This window comes from Halyomorpha halys, unplaced genomic scaffold (genome assembly GCF_000696795.3).
Source record: "Halyomorpha halys isolate HHAL.00 unplaced genomic scaffold, Hhal_1.1 Scaffold169.1, whole genome shotgun sequence".
Lineage (NCBI taxonomy): Eukaryota > Metazoa > Arthropoda > Insecta > Hemiptera > Pentatomidae > Halyomorpha > Halyomorpha halys.
This window is the reverse complement of record NW_027104700.1, coordinates 687,439-710,677: the sequence shown is the minus strand read 5'-3', so window position 1 is coordinate 710,677 and position 23,239 is coordinate 687,439. Positions and strand designations below refer to the sequence as shown.

At 32.3% G+C, this 23,239-nt stretch overlaps 1 protein-coding gene across 2 annotated transcripts; it reads left to right on the top strand.

The window, feature by feature from the left end:
* The first annotated feature begins 4,880 nt into the window (after nt 1–4,880).
* Nucleotides 4,881–21,507, top strand: LOC106678949 (uncharacterized PE-PGRS family protein PE_PGRS46). Of its 2 annotated transcripts, none has more exons than XM_014417818.1 (4): nt 4,881–5,123; nt 14,057–14,235; nt 17,789–18,338; nt 18,821–21,507. In XM_014417818.1, the coding sequence occupies exons 2-4, from the start codon at nt 14,134–14,136 to the stop codon at nt 21,343–21,345; spliced, it is 3,177 nt and encodes a 1,058-aa protein (XP_014273304.1). In that variant the 5' UTR covers nt 4,881–5,123; nt 14,057–14,133; the 3' UTR covers nt 21,346–21,507. The 2 variants fall into 2 exon arrangements, with proteins under 2 accessions (XP_014273304.1, XP_014273303.1); XM_014417817.1 differs by having other exon boundaries at nt 14,057–14,241.
* The last annotated feature ends 1,732 nt before the right edge of the window (nt 21,508–23,239 follow it).

Here is a 23,239-nt window from a genome sequence, read left to right as displayed (position 1 = left end):
AGATCTAAAACTTTTTTATAGTTAACATCATGATGATGTATGTAAGTGGAAAAACAGAAGATTATTTATGTAAAAAAGTTTTAGCTTTAAAATATAAAAATTTATATATGACATCGGCAATTAGCCTGCAGAAAATATTAAGAACATGACATCAATATTTAAAGTTATCTCCTTGAAAATGGCATGAGAGCCGAAACATTGGAGAGTTTCTGAAAGTAAAAGTTGAGAGTATATTTGGATCAAAATTGTGTGTATTAATAATTGTATTATTTATTTATATCACTACTATAAGATACATCTTTCTATTTTATTTATATAAATAAGTAAACTTATAAGTCCTCCCGAAATTAAAAAATAGTTTAATTATTTTTATCTGTAAAAATAAATTGTGTAAACCTGAATAGAATTTAGGTAATATTCAGTGGCATAGAAAATATTGTGTAAAATAATTTTTTTGTCCAAGAAATAAAAATTCTCCTTTCCTTCCTCCGAAACGAAATCGTGGCTACTTTACCGCATATTACCACCATCCCAGCACTTAACCCTCCATTTATGTTTGCTGAGGCATTCAGAGATTTTTACTTTTTTTGTTAATGGAAAATATTGATATTAATAAATCAAATCTTACCATTTTCTGTAAATTTTAGGAAATGAGAAGTAGCGAACCTTATTCGTCCATAATTATCATAATATTAATTAAACAAAAATCAAACTTACTAATTAGTTAGCTCATACTGTCACCCCTTAATAAAACTAGAACACACTCTCATGAATGAAGACAACAGACGGACGAACCGCGGGGGATGAATGGCGGTGGATTAGGTAACGGGGGTGGCTAGGGGTGGGGAGGAGACTACATAAGGACTGCTTCCACCCCCCAGGGCACACTGTCTGGTCATGGGGGTTGTATGGAAGGTAAGGAGAGCACCGAGTCTTAGTTATTGTTATAGCTTTTATTACAGTGATAGTGAGTGTTATAGAGTCATTAAGTTATTAAAAAGTGATTACATTTATCAAATTCCAGTTTGATTGGTGTTAGATTCATTGCGCGAAAACTGTCATCAATATAAACGATATATTATCAATTCTAATTATCATTAAAAAAAAAAAAATCTCATATTTACTGCTATTAAAGTTTTACAATACTTCTTATATCGGTAGTGATATTTTTGTTTTTTGTAATTTCTATGTACTCATCTATGAAACTAGTCAACATTTATTTTTCATATTGCTGAACATATTACTGCCAATTACGAAATTATTATGCAATTTCAACAAAGCAAATTTGTGATGGTAGGTTTCAACTAGGATTATACATTTTTAGACCATCCTCATTGGAGTACCAAGAGGTTGAGGATGTGACAGCAATCCCAAAACGTTCGTTGCCTGGATATCTTTTGCATATTTTTCGATGAAAAAAAGATTTCCAAAAGCCTCGTGAGGACATTTAGTAGCTTCACCATTAATGAAACATTTTTTTTTTTTTCGATAAAACCCATTACAGCCGATGTGAGCTATAGTTCAATAAAACACCTCATTATGAACACTACCAAAAAAGCAGCGATTTGTAAAATTCTATTCTTTTGAAAATGTATAATGAGTTATGAATTATAGATATAGAAGTTCTAAAATGCTTAAAGAATATAGATTTGATTGAATTTGAGCAGAGATAATTTCAATCATGTTTGTTAGAATGATCAGTACTAAATTTATTATAACTCCGTTCGTTTCCATTTATAATAATCAAGCTTTGAACAACCTTTTTATTTAAATTTGTATACTGTTTTATAATTTATTATTTATATAACCAAAAATACCTAAACAAGCCATTTTAAATAATTCTAATAAAAAAACATAATTTAGCACGTTAGAAACGTTACATAAATTATAAATTATGAAAATATATATATTTATAAAATAGACATGTTTTAAATAAAATAATTAAAAAATTTATTTTTAAACAATGTGGGTTTAATGTGGTCCTAAGGAAAGTTTTTTCCTCAATTATTCTAATTGATAGTTAATAAAATTAATTTAGTACTTTAATATTTGTCTTTGTTTTGCTTATCGTTTTTAACTAAGTTTTAAACAGATCTGTTTCATTTAAAAAAATCCTAATAATTTTCTGAAAGTTTGGTATTGTAGTTTTTGTAAAATACCGCTATTCCCCTATGATTTATGAGGGTAAATCTTTAAAAAAAAATGTGGAATTAATTATGTTTTTTGTAAAATTACTGAAAATTTTATTCACCAAGGTCTTTACTACAATCTGAAAAGATGTTAAGAAATCTTTTAACAAAACATTATCCAACATTTAATAAAACAAAAACAAAAATTAGTTCTTGAAACAAAAACAAAAAAAAATAGATTTCATAAAATTTCTCACACATGAAAACTAAGTACTAAATTATATATTAGTCTCATCGTTAATTTAGTTAAATAAATCTTTATAGATCCAATTAACAAAATGGGAAATTAATAATTTTTAATACAACCGGACTATCTTCCTACAAAATGTTTTTTTTATTATTACTCTTACGTCATACATGACTAAGCAAGTCAAAATGGATTCAGTCATTAATTTTACTTTAAATTAATCTTATTTATATTCTTATTCCTTTATTTAAATATATTTTATTAAAAAATTTCAATTGATTTAAGGGCATCCTCTTACTTCGGTGCTATTTTAGTTATAGAACTTTTTTAGAACGTGCAACTATCATAAAGTGAATGATTTTATTTTTCTGTCATCCCCCTTGAGGTAAACATTTCTTTCTCACTTCTGGAGATATTAATCATTAATTTTTATCTAGTAATTAAATATGCAATACTTGCTTTGTCACCCCAAGCCCTGACACAATATTTATAATGGGACCTTACATGTCAATGGTGCCAGTTTCATTTGCAGTAAACTTAAAAGAAACGTCCGCCATCTTTTCAGTATTTAATAAAGCGTTTGGATAAAACATTTGGACAATTTTTGGATGGATACACCGATCACTATTTTCGGTCACCAGTCATAGTTTCGGGTAACACTCCAGCCCGTTTATGAAATGTCCACCAATATACCCACACCAAAAAATCGTGCATAAATGTGATCGGTACGATAGAAGGAAGCAGAAAGGATTTGGCCTCCTTAGTTCTCATTTTTAACATTTTCATTTGGGTCCAGTTTTTATTTTTATTGGCATTTATATTTTATTTTTTATCTCTTCCTAATGCTCAGTACCTTGTCAATCAATAATAATACTTATTCCTTGTATATTACATAGTTTCATAGTTCGTTCGTTTATTTTGTTAAACGGCGTAAGACCTCAATAGCAATTCTTTGGAGGCAAGGGAGTGACCAAAGTTGTCATTAGATAAATATTTATTTTTCTTTCAATATTCACTATTAGGACAACCTAGCTTAGACAAGTGAAAGTCTCAATTCGTTTTTTTAAGACAATAATGTTTTTAAAATTAATAAAAAATTGATTATTAAATTTGTTTCATGCCCTTATTTTATCATAAAAAATGTGAAGATGGTTTTTTCATTCCCCAGCCGAATAGAAAGACAGGAGCGGTTAATAAAACGAATATCCTTGCTACTATGTTTTTTTTTTTTTAATTCATGGGAATATTTATGTTAAATAAGATTAAGTAAGTTACGAATATATATTTAGAAAAAAATAATAGAAGGTTAGGTACTTATGCCCAGATTACACATATAATGTTCAGTTATAACATTAAATATTACATTCTATGTTGAGTTTGTAGTCTTAATTAATATTATATGATATTTTACTGCCAGAGTTTAAAAATATATTATTATTTCAATAATCGTTTATGATCTAATGGTTAAGGCTGGCTACTGGTAAATTAATTTAAATCTGTCTAATTAATTGAAAAAATGCTATGATATTGTATGTTTATATCTATATATATAATATAATATATATCTATATAGAAAATTATCTAGAATTCTCTGAAGGCAATAAATATAAATGTAATCTAATCAGTCGGCTTTCATTTTCAAAAAAATCAGATAGCTAAGTAGCAAAGAATTTGGAAAAAAAAATCAAACCATGGATAAATAGATAATAACTCTTTATCCATCTCTCTAACTCAAAGTTTTGCAATAATTAAGAGCTCTGAGAAACTTTATAATAAATATTGTTTCATTCTATAAATGAGCCCAGTTAAAATCATTCATCCCAGCCACAAGCCCCAGATTTTTTTCATAACGCTCTAAAGGGAGTCCAAAACAGCCCAATTCACCCAAATTTGTAATAAAGAAATCAGCATTTTTTAATGCATCATAATCGTTACATTTTCTATTCCAATTACTATAAAATAGGCTACTAATTCACTTTAACAACGTCGCAAAAGTAACCGAAACTGAACAGCAGCAGCACACCTTTCCGTTAGAAAGTGGCATAACATTGATTGCCAGATGAAAGTAAGAAAATAATTCATCATTAATTACAGTGCTAGTATCATTAAACATGGCCAGTAATTTTAAACACCATAAAAAGTATCACTCGTTGTTTTTATTATGATAGCTTACTATTTTTCCCGAAACGTAAGGACCATTTTCGAAAATAGATGAACACAATAAACACCAGAGAAAATTTCAATAAAATAATGATCCACACAAAACGAAAAAAAAAATTTCTAGCGGTACTTTTTTTTTTTTTTAATTCATGAATAGATATTAATACTTACGTATTTAATTATTAACATTGCTTCGGTATATACCCTACGGCTCATATTTTTTTTTAATGCTTTCTACAGTTAATCTATATTTGATTTATATTTAAAAAAGAAAAACAGATGTGCATTAAAAATAAAATATAGTAATTCAGGTGTTTGTTGCATTAATATAATGTATTATTAACTGCCCTTTAAAAAGAAAGGTTTTCAGGAAATAGTTTATAGGACAGAGATATATTTCGCTTATTTATATTTTTTTATTCCTCTAGTTTCGTATTAAAAACTTGAAGACAGATCTAAATTCAGTTCTTTTTCTATATGATGGCGTTGAACTCAAAATATTCCAAAGTAAATTGGTGTGTTCATCATTATTGAAGTTTCAATCACTTTGACATCATGTTAAGAGGTTCAGAAACCCAACTTTGAGGGTAAGATCATTAACTTTTTTCTAACCCAACACTTTGATAGATGTAAGCAAAAATGTTTAACATCACGGGTGATAAGAATGATCTTGGCCTAACAGAAAAAATCAAATAATTGCCTATTGGTGTTTTTCTTTTCTTACTGCACCCGACATATAGACAAATTAATTGATATAAATTATGCGAAGCAGTCAGAGAATGATAAAATTACGAGATATCACTTATTATAGATTTTTTCGTAAAATTTTTGTTTACCTATATAAAAGTGATATTATGCCTCCTTGGCGCTGTTTGAAACATAGTCTTGTGGTCAGTTGATTTACTTCATATTTATTTTGAAAGGAATTGTGCAATAATTTTCTTCTATAATAAAAATATAAAATTTCCCAACAATACTGACAGAATTTTCCTGAACTTTATACTTCCTTACAAGTTTAAAAAAAAAATCAGTAAAATAACTGTTTTTATTCAAATTCGCAACACAAAATTATCGTTAATTTAACATTATTCTTGTTTTACCTTGAAAAAACTTTCTAAAAATCTCATAAGATTCAAGTAAAGATTAATGATTTTCGTGCGTAAAGAATGAAATATTATCGTGTTATGATCAAATTTATAATTCTTTTGTACAGCTTTATACTGGCGCCACGTTTGTGTTATATAAATATAATACTGTCATACTCAAACCTGTATAAAAGATACAATGACAAAGGTGTAAGATTTCTATCGAGATCCTCTATTGTTAACTTCAAGTTTGTCATTCGTCTCCCATTCTACAGAAATCGAATAACCTTCGGAAATATATGATTAAATTTTAATTTCGAATTTTAATAATAACAATGATGCTTAGACTCCGTACAATATTTTAAACACCTAGATCAAAACTATATAAACTATCAAAACTAAAAATGAATTATTCCAAATTGTGTGAACCAATGAACAATATTTACTAATATTTTTTCTATATATATTGCATTCTTTTTTTTAATTATTTTTAGGCTAAGTCCTCATTGTAATAAAATGAATTATTTGTGAGAAAAATAAAATGTTTCCATGATAGCTGATAAACGCGATTTGGATTATAATATGAATTTGATTCCTTGTTCTTAAATTCGCTTAAGTATATATTAATTACTCTTTCTCGTTATAATAATACTATTTTTACAATAGGAACTGATTAAAAAGTTACTGTAACTTTTATCAATCTGTTCTACACTCTTATCCCAGTTATGGTTATGGGATTTATTATCTTGATTTGAAAAAATTTCCTTATTGCGAGTAAAGTAGTTGATAGAAGGAATCGCGTATTTGCAATAAAAACTTCTATCAAGTTTACTAAAAAAAAAATTCTATCAATAAACTACAGTCAAAACGATAACAATTGACCTCCAACGTACTAAAGCAATTCTAGACCTGTCCAAAACTCGAAAAATAACACCGAATCAGTTGAATATGAAGCCCACTATTCTCGTCTAATTCAAAACATGCCAGATCCTTTATAGTCTATGCAGACCGATCAAAATCAGACCAATCCTTTGTAACTAATGACTCAACATACAAAATTAAACTCTACAAAGAACATATATTCACTGCAGAACTCAAGGCAATAGTAGCAGCACTTCACATCTGTGTGTCTTTGAATCACAACAACATAACAGTAATTACAAATTGATTAAGCTCATTAAAAGGTTTAAATTGTATGTATCCAGAACATCCGAAAATTTCCTGCATTCATTTTTATTTGAACACTTTACAAGACATGGGTACGTCAGTTACATTTATATGGGTTATTAATTATTGGTAAACCAATTTTAACTCCATCAGAAATAAGTAAACCCCTTGAACAGGAAATCAAAGATAAATGGCATCCTTTGTGGATTCAAGACGTCAAGCCCTGGGGGGGTATCTTCAGTCGCAAATGTCGTAGAGAGAAGGTCATACTGACTAGGCTGAGAATAGGCCACACGAGGCTCACCCACTCCTATCTTATTTCAAAAGAAACGCCTCCGAACTCCCAGTATTGCAACAAAAATTTGACAATTAGCCATATATTTTCTAGGAATGCCCATATTTCACATCATGCCTCAATAGCTTAGGATTAAACCTAGATATTTCATAAACCTTCGGAGACGATGATAAAACAATAGAATTAGTGTTTCAGTTTTTAAAATCAAAAGATTAACTGACAAAAATATAACATTAAAAAGGGGAAAAAATAAGAATAAAATAAATAAATAATCAAATTTTAAAAAAATAAAATTAAATGGGGTATAAATGGCGTTGATGACCAGTGATGTTTGGCACCACTAAACAAAAACAAACTTCTATCATGTTGTATTCTTACTATCGCTGTGACGAGTATTCGACATGTTATAATCTTATAACATTAATTTGGTATATTATAACCTTTTGTTAACCTAAATAAGTATGTATAAAAAGTATCTTGGATAACCAGTAGGCTACCAATCCATTCCAGCCATAGTGGAAATAATAAATATACCTACTTAGCATATATTTATCCATCTTTCTATCAGCGGACTTTGTTAATCTGAATTTTTTTTTTAAAGATTATGTCGAGAAGCGTTAGAACGAGGTATATATTTAAAATGGGTTCTGAAAATTTTTAAAAAAATTGTTTTTAAAACAACCATCATTTTTAAAAATCTTTATTATTACAAAAAAAAAACATTTTTACGATATTATGTTTACCTTAATTGATTAGACTACTTTTATTAATGTCTTAATCCTTTATCGGACACAAGTTTACTTATTAACAAATTTACTTTACCGGTTGACCGAGTTACCAAACCGCGGAATCCCATACTTATTCATGGATTTATGGAAGGGATATCCTTGAAATGGCTACAAATCAGACCTAGCTCATAATAAATTTAAAATGACTGGAAACTGGAAGCTCTATAAGTCAGCTGGAGCGATGGCTGTCAGAAGAGGAGGAATACCTTCGAACCCATCGCATCTTTTTAATATTTTATCAAGACATGCAACCTAGAACAGGGAGGCGAGAGCTACCCTGCATCGAGCAGTAGTCAGCTCTGTATCTCAACTGATCATGATTATATAATTTTCTATGATCTTCCAGCTTATCTTAAAGTATTTTAGTTAATTTTGGCGTATTTTACGTTTAGCTGAAACATTCTCCTTATAATTTAAATGATAACAAAACAGAGGTCATATTCTTATTTGTAGCATTATTGTACATTTGAATACGTAAGCATTTGTCTTTGTATAAAAACTTTACCACCATATTCATACCAGACATCACAATGTTCTATTCAATTCTTTATCCTCAATTCATCAGCTACACAATCTCCTATTGAGCCTTCCTGATTGATTAAAAATTGATTTAGCCTTTTTTTTTATTTCCTTCCTCAGAGCAAGGTGATATTTGCTCTTTTCCAAAACATTTCTAGATAGCTGATATTCCTAAATAGAATTTATTGGCAATTTTGGAAAGAAATAACCTTTTTTGAATAATCCTTTACCACAATTTAAAGTAGGTTTTTAAAGCTCAAAGTTCCTAACATTTCAAATTATTGAGACAAACAAAAACAGAGAGACAAAAATGTTAATACGTTATTGGTTGCCTTTCCGTTCGTATTCGTAATTCATACATTCACCTATTACTCCACTTTTAGTACAAGAGCCCAAGAGGAGAAAAAAGGCAGTTATTTCACCCCTAAATTTTTATTACTTTAATGAAAACTATGTATAATTACTAGTCAAAACTGATGAGTCTGCCAAGTAAAGGTGGTAGGAATTAAAAATGGCGGCTGTTTCAAAACGTTAAAAATAAATATTTTTTTATTCGGATCTCTTTATCTTTAAAACTACTAACAACGATAGAAAATCTAAGATCATCATTTAAAGTAGAGTAAATTTTCTAAAATATAAGCTCTATTAGAGCTATTTGCGTTCAATAGTTCTCTAAATATAGCTTTTAAAAAGCAAAATTTCGTAAAAATATTGTATGGAACGTACTGAAAGATCAGTAGTTAGTGTATTTATTTTGAAAAAATCTAACCTCAAAAACCATTTGACGTACAGATGTCTATTAGCATTCAAATTAAAGCTAGTTTAATGGGATATAAAGTAGTTTATGACGTTTATTTTCGTAGGAGTATTACTTTTTAGGATATTTGCTAAAATAAATTGTTGTTTAGTTGTTTGGACAAATTTATTACACCTACGAAAATAAGTGTCATAAACTACTTTATAGTAAGTTAAATTTCCTTTACTTTGAGTGTTGGCAGACAGGCGAAATAAATTAACTACTGATCTTTCAGTATATTTTTTATGCAATATTGCTTATTAAAAGGCTATATCCCGAGAACTATTGGACGTAAATAGCTCTATTAGGCAATATTTCAGAAAATTTACTCTTCTTTAAATAATGTTCTTTTAAATTTTCTGGTATTGTTGATACTCTTTAAGATATAGAGCTCCGAATGAAAAAATAATTTTTTTTAAGGTTTTGAAACAGCCACCATTCTTTATTCCCCCAACATATCCTTGGCAGATTCATCAGTTTTGACTAGTAATTATACATAGTTTTCAATAAAGTAATAAAAAATTAGGGTGTAATAACCGACTTTTTTTCTTCCCGGCTCTTGTACTATTTCTTTCTACAATCCCTCGCCCCTCACACACAAAGCTCTTTACAGTAAGTTTTCAGTACAGGCCATTTACTTCGCTTTGTATTACTTCTATAATAGCTATCAATCTAAAACCATAAATTCTGAACCTTCATATTCTCTAGGGCTTCATCTTAGAGATCTTGAATATTCATATATTTTTCGTTAAACTATTATTTTTATCCAGCAATTTTAGCTCTGTTACTTCTAATTATTAATAATAATAGATAAATACTAATAAACAATAATTTAGTTACCCAAACTTTAGTTGAATTCCAGCGAATTGTAATTCATATTCAATTTATTTAATACCAATGTATATATAAAATAAAATTATAAAAAATTGTGCTATGGATAGCACTAGAAATTAAACAGCTTAATACTTGAAACAAAATAATATCGATAATTATGTCGCGACAGTTCAAAAGTTTAATACATCCTATAAATAAAAAGTAGAAATAATTGTCGCTTTCAAAGTTTTCGTCCAATTCAAATCTTCGTAGGATAACTAATAATCCTAATCAAGATCGAACGTTTAATGGAACTAACTGTGGAACTAACTTTCCGGAACAGTACATCTACTTCTTACTCTCACTTCAACATTTAACTGTAAATAGATCCGAGAGATCTATGAATTAAAGAAGTTTACTGTGGAGAATAGGTAACTATGATTACGTCTTTAAATGCTATTTACGACAATTAAGAAAAATCGAATTTTACAAGCGAGGCTAGTCATTTCATAGTTCAGTGTAATCTGGAACCACTTTGGATACCTTATTATTTTTTTATAAAATAAATTGTCCGCGTTGGATCACCAACCCAAATACTCGGTACTCGGTTTAGTTTCTAACGGTTAACGAAAAAATGGTGTAAAGCATGTTTACATTAATTATGAAGAAATCGAATGATATTTGGTTGACGTTAAGCTTAGTCTTATGAATTCGGTGAATAATCAAGTTACTCCATGATAGTCATTCACTAAGGTATTTCTTCGTTAATGCCTCATTCTCCTTTCACGTTCAACAATCATCGATAGTTAGGAAGTTTAATTACATTCCAAGAATCCTGAAATAAGTAACAATACTATGTACAGTTTTCACGATTAACTTTAGCAATAAGTTCCTCGAGACTTTGTGATGAATTTCATACTAAAAGTTTAAGGATGAAACTGACTTTAATAAAAGGAGTTTTCCGATTTCCGGAAAACGAAGAAGAATGTTTATTAAGTTCCCTCTTTAGAAGTTTCCTCCCTGATCCTCATAAACTCGCATTCTTCGTTAAGCCCTGCTAGTAAACCCCCTTCTTAGAGTTGAAGTACAGGTTTTGAATAACAGATTCCATATTTCATCAAAAAGTTCTAAAAACTGAATATATATGAATACATTTAATCTTCCTCTTGAAGAAGAGGTTTTAACTGTTTCGTGGAATGTAAAAGTTTTTAAACCCCATTACGCGAATTGTTATGTACCTACTTGACGATTTTCATTTCAGTTTATTCTTCGTGGAAAAAAGAAATTCTTTCCTCGATGTATGAGGTTTTTACAGGGTAAAAAAAAAAAGTTGAAGCTTAACAAAAGAACTTTTCGTTACTCCTTCATTATCGTAACGAATACAAGGTGTACGGTCAAGAAATCGGTTACGAGGTAATGAATGCTCGCGTCGTCCTACCGTGAAATGCTTGGAATAGAAGACAATGCCGGTGCTCTGCGCTGTCAGGAATGACTCCTCGGTTAGGAAACAACCGCTGTGAGTCCCCAGCTCAATGCCGACGGTAGATTGAAAACGTCACACGTCAGCTACCTGAAGGCAGAGGTCAAATTCCATTTTACTCAAAAATTAAAAAAAAAAAAACTAATTATATAATTCATGTTTATACATAAACAGGACAAATACTGATATTTTTCGCCCTTAACACTGTTCTAAAAAATAAACGTTGTTATTGAAAGATCATTTGATTTATGTCGGTCAGTAGGTATAATTGAGACAATTAGTAATATTGTCTGATCAGGAAGTTTAGCAGTACGATTAACCGGTAATATAATTGCAGAAGCTTTACTAATAACATTATTAAGAAATACAGCATTTAGTCGACTATAGCCCGTGACCTCAAACAGGATCAATTTGAGGTATAACTTTAATCTCAGAAATAGTATTATGATTCCATAAAAATGAAATATACTTATTCCATTTAGTTGTTATTTTTTTTTATTATTTTTTTTTCATACCCTCCTGTAATGATGTTAGTGGGTATTTGGTACGTACATATAGGAGGTATGCTATATGTATAGCTGGGTGTTAAGGATACCTTGGATTACCTTTTGGCATTATAAGGTTAGGTGAAGGGTCCAATGAAGGTTGTAACTTGGTTGGCTTACGCTAGTGGATTTTTTATTTTTTTTTATATTTAGTTGTTATTATTATTTTAATAACTATAATTCAATGATGATGAGATATTATTCGGTAATAATCACACAAGGACATTATACAATAAAAGTTAAATAATAAGCAAGGCCCCCGATTGTAGTCAATACAATTAATTTAACATAAGAAGGGATGGTCAGGGTTGCGGTCAAAAAAGAACAAATAGTTTTTAACTATTAAATATCCTACGTTTCGTCCCTCTTTGCATGGCTTCATCAGGGCTGTTCGAAGCGATGGGTTAAAATGCTCCATGCTGCCTATCGCTTTGATCAGCCCTGCAAAGTGGGACGAAACGTCGGACATTAATTAGTCAAAAACTATTTGTTCTTTTTTGACAGCAACCCTGACCATCTTCTTATATTTAAAGTTATACGGTCAACTACATATATAATTAATTTAATAAATTGATATTTGTCAAAACTTTTCTAGGTTAACAAACAGCCTATTATAAAAATTAATAATATACCCCTTTCCATTCCCATAAGGGATGGAACTGCTCTAAGTTCATTAAAACTTGAATCCACACTAACCCACTGCGGTATCATTTTATTTATTATTTCAGAAGTATTTTTCTTCAGTTCATTCTTCTGTCCTTTAACAAAAGCGCTTCTTTTTTTTTTTAATTATTTTTTATCAGTAATAAATAGAAAATTGGATATCTCACCGAAAGGCAACTGTACTCTTTCAAAATCAATGCATTTAAAATCTGTTTTGAATAAAAATAATGTTCAGAAAAAGTTTTGCGTTGTTTCGCGAAACACTACTAAGGGCTTCAAATAACCATTTACAATCAGATGAAACCGGTTTTTCGCCCATATTTGGGAAATATAGGACTTCTTTTTTAAGTTTTCGTGTTTGTAAGGTTAGCAATTGAATAGAATTTTCAATGAAAATGAGAAAGCTTTACGGATTCGTGTAGAATGGCAACTTGCTTGCCGGCATTGAAACTACTCATAATTTAAATATCCAAATCAATAATTTATATATTTTATTATTAAACAAACTCAGGAATATTGATTATTATATTACTGTATTTCAAGAAAAAAACTCTTCATACTTCTTAATTCATTTAATCATATATTCAGTGCAATGTTTCGTATCATTATTTATTCCGTTTACTAACCATTACGCATTAAAACAATTTTAATATCATCAACCTTACTTAAACTCCTTCAATCTTTTTTTGTGTGTTTTATTTTTTAAAAATTTCGATATTTTGAATAAAAGAAACAATTTTATAAATAACTATATAGAATACGGACATGGGAAACTTCACTTTGTATTGAACATTTTTCAGACCACAATATATCTTGGAGATGTTCAATACGACACTCAGTGGTTAAAATAGACTTTAAAAACACAAAAATCCTTTAAATTTGTGCTAAATATCTGAAAAATGTAAGCAATTCTTTATAAAATAGCAGGTATTCTGAATACATCCAGACCCCACATTTGTGAACAAAGTCAAGTTTGTGAGAACAACCGTTAGCGTTATTTTGATTAATTGTATTATTATATGTGAACGGAATTAAGACGGGTCAAAGAACAATTAAGAATCTTAAAAACTACTGAAATTCAATGAATTGCATATTTATTGAATTTACATATATAGTAAGGGATTTGTTTTTGGTTTGGTAGGACAAGTATTTATCAAACGCCACTCACCTTTTAAATAGCTAGGACACAATATTTAAGAATATTAACATTATATAATGAAGAATCGGAAATACGTTATGTACTTTTTATTTTTATCAATTAAATTTAAATTAAACGATTTGTTGCTTAAGTTAATATTGTTATATCTTCAATGCTTCAAATGATCCCCTAAAGACGATTGATTTTGATTTTGCTAAACTAAAATTCCAGTAGTGAATGGCTCCGATAGAAAGGAACAGAATGGTCATAGCTAGCCGGACACCGTAGGACCATCGAAGGAGGTCTTAATGTTCTGTACCACCTTGGCGGTTCTTGGAAAAAACTCTTGGATCTTATGTCATGGAATACCAGAAACAGCTGATGTAGCAGTCGAAGGAACGAAAGAAAGTGTAACAGTTATATCAAGTTATATTCCCACATCATAATTAAATTACTGATAATTTATTTAAGAGAAATAAAAAGAGAACCTAGAAAATGAACAACAAGAAAGTAGAACCATTTGGAGTATAACAGTAATATTCATATTTTTCCTATCAAATTTCGTAAATAGGTAGAGGAAAGGTTCTGTCATTAAAGTGCGCAAACTGTACTTCCCTTCAAACTAGTTATAAGCATCATTATATACAACTAACAATATGCAAAAATTGGAAATTCCATACAAAGCAACCATTTTTTCCAAAAATGTATGGAAATAAGTAATAATCAGTCGATTATTTTTTTTTATTTTTAGGAAATAATGTTCTGTATCTTACACACTTAATTTTATGATTGACGTCATAAATGAACATCTTTTTTTAAATAGCAATAAAAGAACTAACACAAAAAATGAATGATTTTTTTTTATTTTATATGAACTTCTTTTGTCAACTAGCAATAGAAGAACATACCAAAACAAAATTTTTAAAACCAATAGTGGATCAATATTTTTTTTATATATTTACACTTAAAAGATATTTATTTACACTAAAAAAAAATATATAACAAAAATTTTTTCTTCACATTACTTTTTGTACAGAGTTTATACAATTCAGATATTTACATTTTAGAAAAAATAAAAAACTCATGAATATTCAACCCGTATTCTGTTCTATATTGTTAGAAAAAAAATTGGATGTTTTAAAAAAAAAAAAAAACAGAATGCGGTCATACAATTTTTTATACTTTGTACATCTTTATAAATCCTCGATTGTTTTAGTTTATGCTTACTTAATAGTGTTCTTAAAAAATTTCAATGATGGACTACCAGTACAGATGAAGAAATACATTGATTTGATAATTTAAACAAATTCATCAGACTAGTTTACTCCTGCGAAAACTCTCGGATTAGATATGTAAGACTTTCATTAATTCATTCGAAATATACGCGATATCATACTCATTCGTATAAACAATATAATATTCACACACAACTGGTAAATATCCATAATTTATTACAACTATCTTTAAGTAACAGTTTACTTAATAACTAATTATTTTGCCCCAACTGGAAAATATCACTTCAGTTTTACATTTAAGATTCAGAGATCCTTAAGCTTATAGCAACTCTGCATTGTATTCAGTGAGGCATCATAACTAGGCCGTACATGAACGGATGTTTTAGGGGGGCTACGAATGTTTGAAAGGAACCCGCGGGCCTGAATAATTTGAGACATGAAAATTGGAAATCGGTCGAGGCGTTTGCTCATTCCCCACGTGCCTAAAAACGGACGGATTATAGGTATTTACTATAATCCTTCTCTTTTTGCGCTTTATTTACCCTGTTTGCGGCTACTCAGGTAAAATTATCAACTGAATACATTAAAATTAATTTTCACAAAGTTTATTGGTGACGATACAGTACCAAGTTAATTAATTAAGTTAATAATATTTCATCCATACGTATTGGCTAAACTTCAATAAAAAAGATTACATGTCTGGCAGGCAAATGGCAGCTCACTTTTGCAAATATTATCCGAATATTGAAACAATTAATGACCATTGACAGAATCGGCCCATAGATTTATGCATACAGACATATATATAGGCTATATGAATACATATGTCAGTAGTCAGTATGCAGTAGCTATAAATACATATTAGTATACACACATGTAGATACTTATCCTGTGATTAGTATCCTACTGCAATCATGACGCTGTAGAAGCTAACCTTATAATGAGGTTTGACCCGTGCCTAACTCGTGAGCTATCTCAAAAACTATTTATTTTAACTTCAAAACACAAGGTCCACTGTGAACTGAAGAACTAATATTAAATAAAATCATTATTTGTTGTTTGGCCAATAGATTTGATTCATTTACTCTCTTGAGGATTTGACAGAATAAAAAAACTTCTATTGCCTATCACCTCCTTCTGAACGAGAAGAAAACAACTAATTTATCAGAAACCATCACAGCTCACCATCTGAGAAAATGGAAATATTTCGGTTCATCAAGTATAAAGAGGACGCAAAATTAACCATGAAACTATTTTAATTTTCAAAACTATCCAAAAATCAACAATTTTCAAATCGATTTCAGCACAATTAATTTAATAAATTAATATTTGTCAAAACTTTTCTAGGCCAACAAACTGCCTATTATAAAAATTAATAATTTACCCCTTTCCGTTCCCATAAGGGATGAATCTGCTCTAAGTTCATTAAAACTTGAATCCACACCAATCCATTGCGTTATAAATTTGATCTCTAACCGTTTAACAAGTCAAGGTTTATACATATTTCTAAAACAATTGTTTATAAAAACAATGATGTAATAATTGAAAGCTTCCTGGCTCATTATAAGTGGACAGGGAAAGAAAATTTTCTTTGTACTCCTTTTTGGAGCTAACTCGTGTAGAAAATTCAGTTGTTATTTCAGAACGGAGCATTTTACTTTTTCAACACCAACAACTATTATAAAGAAATCAGTTCAAAATGAATAATTCTGACAATCGGCTGAACATTAAGTTCATTGCTTATTGGAGAATTTAGGCAATGATGCGATTCATTTCACAGCGCATAGCGAAACATTGAAGAATATCTTGGGGTCAGAGAAGTTGAGAAGTTGCACATCATTCGAGAACTTGTTCGAAAGGGAAATCAGCACCAAATAAGTAGTGGTATGCAACCATTGCGGCCCATGGCTTCTCAGTTGTTCATTTATGTGTCCATTCTTCTAGTGGAATGATTACGGATAATTATTTTTATATATAAGGACAGCTCTAATCCTTTTTCAAACAATTTACATTATAATTAAAAATTAATTCGATTGACCTTCAGATATTGATCTCATCAAGTATGAAGCATGAGTTTGCACTCATTCACACTATGACGTAATCAAATTTTTAAAAAAGTCATCTGGACATACGAAGTTGAGCTTTGGGGCCTAACCTTCGAATTCCTCTCGTATCCAATCCTTACAATCCAAAATCCTTCGTACAATCCTCAATGCTCCTTATTTTGTTACTAATAAAACCATCCATAAAGACCTAAATGTTCCTTATGTAACCGATCTAGCCTACTAGTTTCTAACCTTGCTTCCTCTTCCATTCCTGGCAATCCTCCGAGGCGCCTGAAAAGAAGATGGCCTCGTGACCTTATATTGTAAAATGTTTTTAAGAGTTCTACTACTGGGTAGTTTCTCTACATGCTGTATCATATCATTATGGTCAAATGTACTTGTTGTATTTTTTATACAGTTGTAAATATCAATAAATAAAAAAGTCATAATTCAAACTACATATTAATAATTATGTGTCAAACATGAACTGACGTATTTTAAAAATACTAAAACCTATAAAACAATTCCCAGATTGGTGTTTTCTTTTTGTCGGCATAAATAAAATACAGTCCGTTATACTGTAATGGAATTCTTTTATTGTCAATATGTGCTAAAAATGCCTTCTTTAGTTCATTAAATAGTTCCGTATAAACCAATAAACCTTTTTATTTCTTTTTTTTCAGGTGGGAATTCTTTTATTTGCAGTGGCTGTTGTCGCTGACAAAAATGAAAATGTAGAAAAGACAAAACCACAAGTTGAACCAAAAGAGAGGAAGCAGGAGGTAAAGGAGCCAACGAAGAGAGGTTTAGAACAGTTGACGGGTGTTATACCAGCGAAGCCCATTGCTCTCGTCAGTTACCCTTCCGCCCTCGGACAGAAGCTGCAGTTGGGTACAGCATGGGCTCCTATCATAGCTGCAGAAACTACCCATAGTCCTGAAATATCCAAGCTCATTATTGGGGGGCTAAACGAAATCAAAGGAGCAACTTTAGGAACCACTCCACTCCTTGGCAGGTACCATGTAGTGGAAGGTGCTGGTGAAGGAAAGCCTGGAACAGGTGTTACAGGACACGGAGCGACTCCTTGGCATGGTCTGGTGAAACCTGGCCTGGGAGCGTACGCCAGCCACGGTTTCGGTGGACAAAGTGGTTCAGGGCATGGGTGGACCTTTGGTGGCACAGGAACCGGAACAGGAGGACACAAAGGCAGTGCTGGCCACGGATCAAATGGAGGTAAATGTAGTTTATCTTATATCTTGACAACATAAACATGTTAATCCATCTTTTAAAACCAGGAATCTTAAAAAATATATATAGTTTGTATTTAAATTATTCTTAATGATTAATATAATTGCATATAGTAACTAGATTTTAAAACTATGTTTTTATAAGAATAGTGACTCTAGCAATATGCAACATTAAAAAGAGGTACAGGACATTAATAAGTCTAATACAGAGCAATAAAATAATGAAGTATGTTTAATATTATTGCAACACAGTAGGATTAACTTAATCAATATTCACAGTTGTATAATAGTAAAACATGTCATCAGTTTGACTAATATATTCAAAGATATAACAATCAAAAAATACTTTTCTATCTGCCTAATTAGTGGAATGCAATGGTCATTCCATTATTAAATTGTATTAGTAAGATGAGTAGGGTTTTACATATAATCATTTTATAGTAGCTGAATTTATTGTAATTTTTATAGGATTCGGAGGAACAGCTCATGGACTTTCCAGTGGATGGCCAAGTCTGGGAAGCAGTCATAGTGGCAATTTATTGTTAGGAGGACATGGTGGAGGTTCGCACGGAGGGATCGGTCATAATTCAGGACATGGATCTGTTCATGGTATAGGTTCTGGAGCAGGACACACAGGCGGACATTCTGGTGCCAGTGGGCACAGTGGTCATGGGTCAGGTGGACACGGAGTGACCGGGCTTGGTGGATATGGACTAAATCATGGAAGTACTGCAGGGCATGCTGGAGGTCATGGTGGACATGGAGGAACTGGTCATGGAGGACATGGAGCAACTGGTCTCGGAGGGCATGGAGCAACAGGTCATGGTGGTATTGAAGTGACAGGGCATGGGAGCACGGCTGGTCATGGAGAACATGGTTCTGGAGGTCATGGTGCCATTGGAGTAACTGGACATGGAGGACATGGTTCTGGAGGTCATAGTGGTATTGGAGTTACTGGACATGGAGGAGCGGCTGGTCATGGATCACATGGCTCTGGAGGTCATGGTGGCTCAGGAGTAACTGGACATGGAGGAGTGGGCAGTCATGGAGGACATGGTTCTGGAGGCTATGGAATCATTGCAGTGACTGGTCATGGGGGCCATGGTTCTGGAGGTCATGGTGGGGCTGCTGGTCATAGTGGACATGGAAAAGGTCATGAAGGGATTGTAGGTGCAGGAGGACATGGAAAAGGACATGGGGGTGTATCTGGTCCTGGCTCTCATGGAAAAGGTTTTGGTGAAGTTTCCGGTACTGGAGGTCATGGAAAAGGCCATGGAGGACATGGAAAAGGTCATGGTGGAGTTACGAGTTCTGCAGGAGTAACGAGTCATGGATCTAGTTATAGTGGATATGGATCTGGACATGGAGGATCTTCTGCTCATGGAGGCCATGGATCTGCTCATGGAGGCCATGGATCTGTTCACGGAGGGCATGGATCAGCTCATGGGGTAGTTTCTGGGCATGGTGGACATGGATCCAGTCTTGGAGGCCATGGATCAGGTCACGGAGCAGTGTCTGGTCATGGTGGAGGTTCTGGACATGGTGGTCATGGAGCAGGCCATGGAGGAAGTTCTGGACATGGTGGTCATGGAGGAAGTTCTGGACATGGTGGTCATGGGGGAAGTTCTGGACATGGTGGTCATGGAGGAAGTTCTGGACATGGTGGTCATGGAGGAAGTTCTGGACATGGTGGTCATGGAACTGGTCATGGAGGAGCATCTGGTAAAGAAGTTCATGGAACAGGTCATGGAGAAGCTTCAGGCCATGGTGGACACGGATCAAGTCATGGAGGAATATCTGGCCATGGTGGACATGGTTCAAGTCATGGTGGAGGTTCTGGCCATGGGGGACAAGGATTAGGCCACGGAGGTGTTTCAGGCCACAGTGGACATGGCTCGAGTCACGGAGGTGCTTCTGGTCCTGGAAAGGGATATGGAGGACCTACGGGTCATGGTGGGTTTGGAAAGGGCCATGGAGGAGCTACTGGCCTTGGTGGGCATGGATCAGGTCATGAAGGAGCAGGTGCCCATGGTGGGAAAGGGCATGTAGGTCATGGATCAGGTCATGAAGGAGCAGGTGGCCATGGTGGGAAAGGGCAAGTAGGTCATGGATCAGAAGGTCATGGATTAGGTGGACATGGACATGCAGGTGGTAAAGGACATGGAATCACAGGATTAGGTATACATGGATTAGGACATGGAGGAGGTGGTGGTCATGGAACAACTTCACATGGATTAGGACATGGAGGAGCTGGTGGTCATGGAGGAGAGCACAGTGGATATGGATTGGGAAGCCATGGCATGATCGGGCACAATGTTCATGGAATAGGATCTGGTAGTACAGGTCATGGATCAACACTGCTCGGCAGTCATGGTCAAGCTGGAAGTCTTGGAAAAGGTCATGCAGGTTCACCTCACGGTGGGTTTGGATCATCTTTTGGGTATGGTGGTTTCAGTGGACATGGTCATGGCTTTGGTGGTCATAGTTTAGGTACTGGCCTTGGAGGAATGTCACTAGCTGGTCTTGGATTAGGTGGTCACAGTGGACATGGTGGATCTGGTGGGCTGGGAGGAAGCAAAGGTTCAAGTCACGGTGGAGTAGGTGGTCATAAATTAACTGGGCATGGATTAAGTGGTCATGGAGGCTCAGGACATGGTGGTCATGGAAGCACAGGACATGGTGGTCATGGAGGCTCAGGACATGGTGGTCATGGATCAACTTCACTAGGAGTAACAGGTCACGTAGGAATTAGTCATGGAATGGGCGGATCAGGTAAAGGTGGCCATGGTAAAGGTAGCCATAGTTCCTCTGGACATGGAAGTGGAGGTCATGGTATAGCTACATCCTATCAAAGTTTTGTTCTCCACAGCTACAATCCAGTGCCAGTATACATTAAGTACAACGAAAAAGAGGAAACCAATGAACATCATGAAGAAACGAAAGGTGATGACAATGACATTGATGATGCCAAATTCGATGATCTGAAACTTTAAAAGACATTCATAGTGAACTGTTAGATTGTTCACATTATTTAACCGTTACCTGTTAAATGTATATTAAACAATGGTGCTAGTCCAATTACCATCGATGTCAGCTCAAAAGTGATTGTTTTTTTATATTTTTGTATAAATACATTAGTTTTTTTATTTGTTTAACCTGTACTTGGATTTACCCCTAACCAATAGTTCTCACACAAATCACAGAGAATATAGCTAAAATATATACTTCAGTTCATATATGTGTCAAGACTAAACTAAACAGTGAATTTTATTTTTCTCATCACAGCAAAACTAATGTCATTAAGTCATTAAAAAAAAATATATAACACAAGTTATTAATGTTTTAACAAGAGTTATTTGTAGTGTTTTTCACTTCTTTAAGGTTTAATGTTAAAAAAATACATTGATTCTATAGTTCTTAGCTATGATAACGCTGATGAATAATTGAATGACAGTTTTGTTTTTTCAAAATCTCACTGCTCGAACTAAAATTTCACAGAGAGATGAACAACACTATTAAAATCTACATCACCTATGTGATAGTTATAAAAGTAAACAATGCTGACTGAGTCCTATTAATATACTAATAGTTCAAGTAATTTGCTATAAAAAATTAACAATTGCACCTAAAAAAGAAAAATATCACAGTTGGGTGTACTTCTCTGAAAATAAGAAATTATACGAAAACAACTACTACTTTTAATAAGTTATTATTAAAGTATAAATTAGCAGTGTACACCAATAGACTAAATGATCTCAGAAGATTGGAAAAAAAATTTTATTACTTAATAATAACACCTCATATACAATATGGGTACATATAAAAATTTGTATGCAATAATTTTTCATTAAGGGTGATGCTTATATATTTTGACTAATTTAAATTGTATTGCTATCATTTAAGCAGAATAAAATTTGTCCACACCACTTTGAACACAAGTATACAAGCCTTATCCTCCTTAGGGGAAGACCCCTGGTATAGTACTTTTGCCGGTACATAAAATTAATTGTTACCCTGACTTTTATTTATTTATCCATTGGAAAACGATGCTGTTTAATAAATACAGATTCATGTATTGCTACATTATTCATTGAGGTTTTCATAATAATAGACTTTTTTGTTTACATATTCTTAAATCAAATAGTTGTATCTGTTTCCTGCACATGAATCATATATATGAAGCTATTTTATTAGTTCATCTCCATTCTTCAACTCAGCCAGGTCTGCCATCAGCTGAGCATAGGTCATTGGCAAAACGGGATCAGGATCAAGATAGCAGTTCCTCTTTCACACAATATTTCCTATGTATTACTTTGCCAATAATAGTAATATGTGGATTAAGGTTTATTATGAAAACATAATATTACGACTTAGAAACAATACACACCTTTTTAAATTAGCTTTCAATCAGAGTGTAATAAGAGCAATGTTATTTATTGTAGATTTTTTAGTCAACTATGATTGGGCACCCTCAGAACACAAGCTCCTGGGATTTGGTATCCCCAACCCCTGCCTGACAGCGGGCCAAAACTCAACTTGTATTTCGTCTACCACTGAAGCTTTATTATTCTTTAAAGCCATTATTCTTTCTGTTTCTTTGAAAGAAAACAATTTTAAAAAGAAATAAAAGGATATTTTATTTAAATCCTTTCAATTATTCTCTCCTTTAAGAGTAGAATGCCTAAAAGGGTAAAATGACAACAGTATAAGGATATTACTTCAAATGATGACCTTTTACAGACAGAAATATAAATAAACATGATCAGGGTATGTGTTTGAAATAAATTTATGAAAATAAATCATAATGTAGAAATTTTTAGCTGTGATTTCAATCTAGAGAATGATGGTTGGGGAGCAATCACATATAAAACATTAAAGAATGTTAAC

Excerpts from the sequence above, each read along its gene's own strand:
- LOC106678949 (XM_014417817.1), top strand. The coding sequence starts at position 14,134 with ATGTTCTGTACCACCTTGGCGGTTCTTGGAAAAAACTCTTGGATCTTA. Across the intron at positions 14,242-17,788 it reads GAACGAAAGAAAGTGTAACA|GTGGGAATTCTTTTATTTGC; the intron begins GTTATATCAAGT and ends CTTTTTTTTCAG. Across the intron at positions 18,339-18,820 it reads TGGCCACGGATCAAATGGAG|GATTCGGAGGAACAGCTCAT; the intron begins GTAAATGTAGTT and ends TAATTTTTATAG.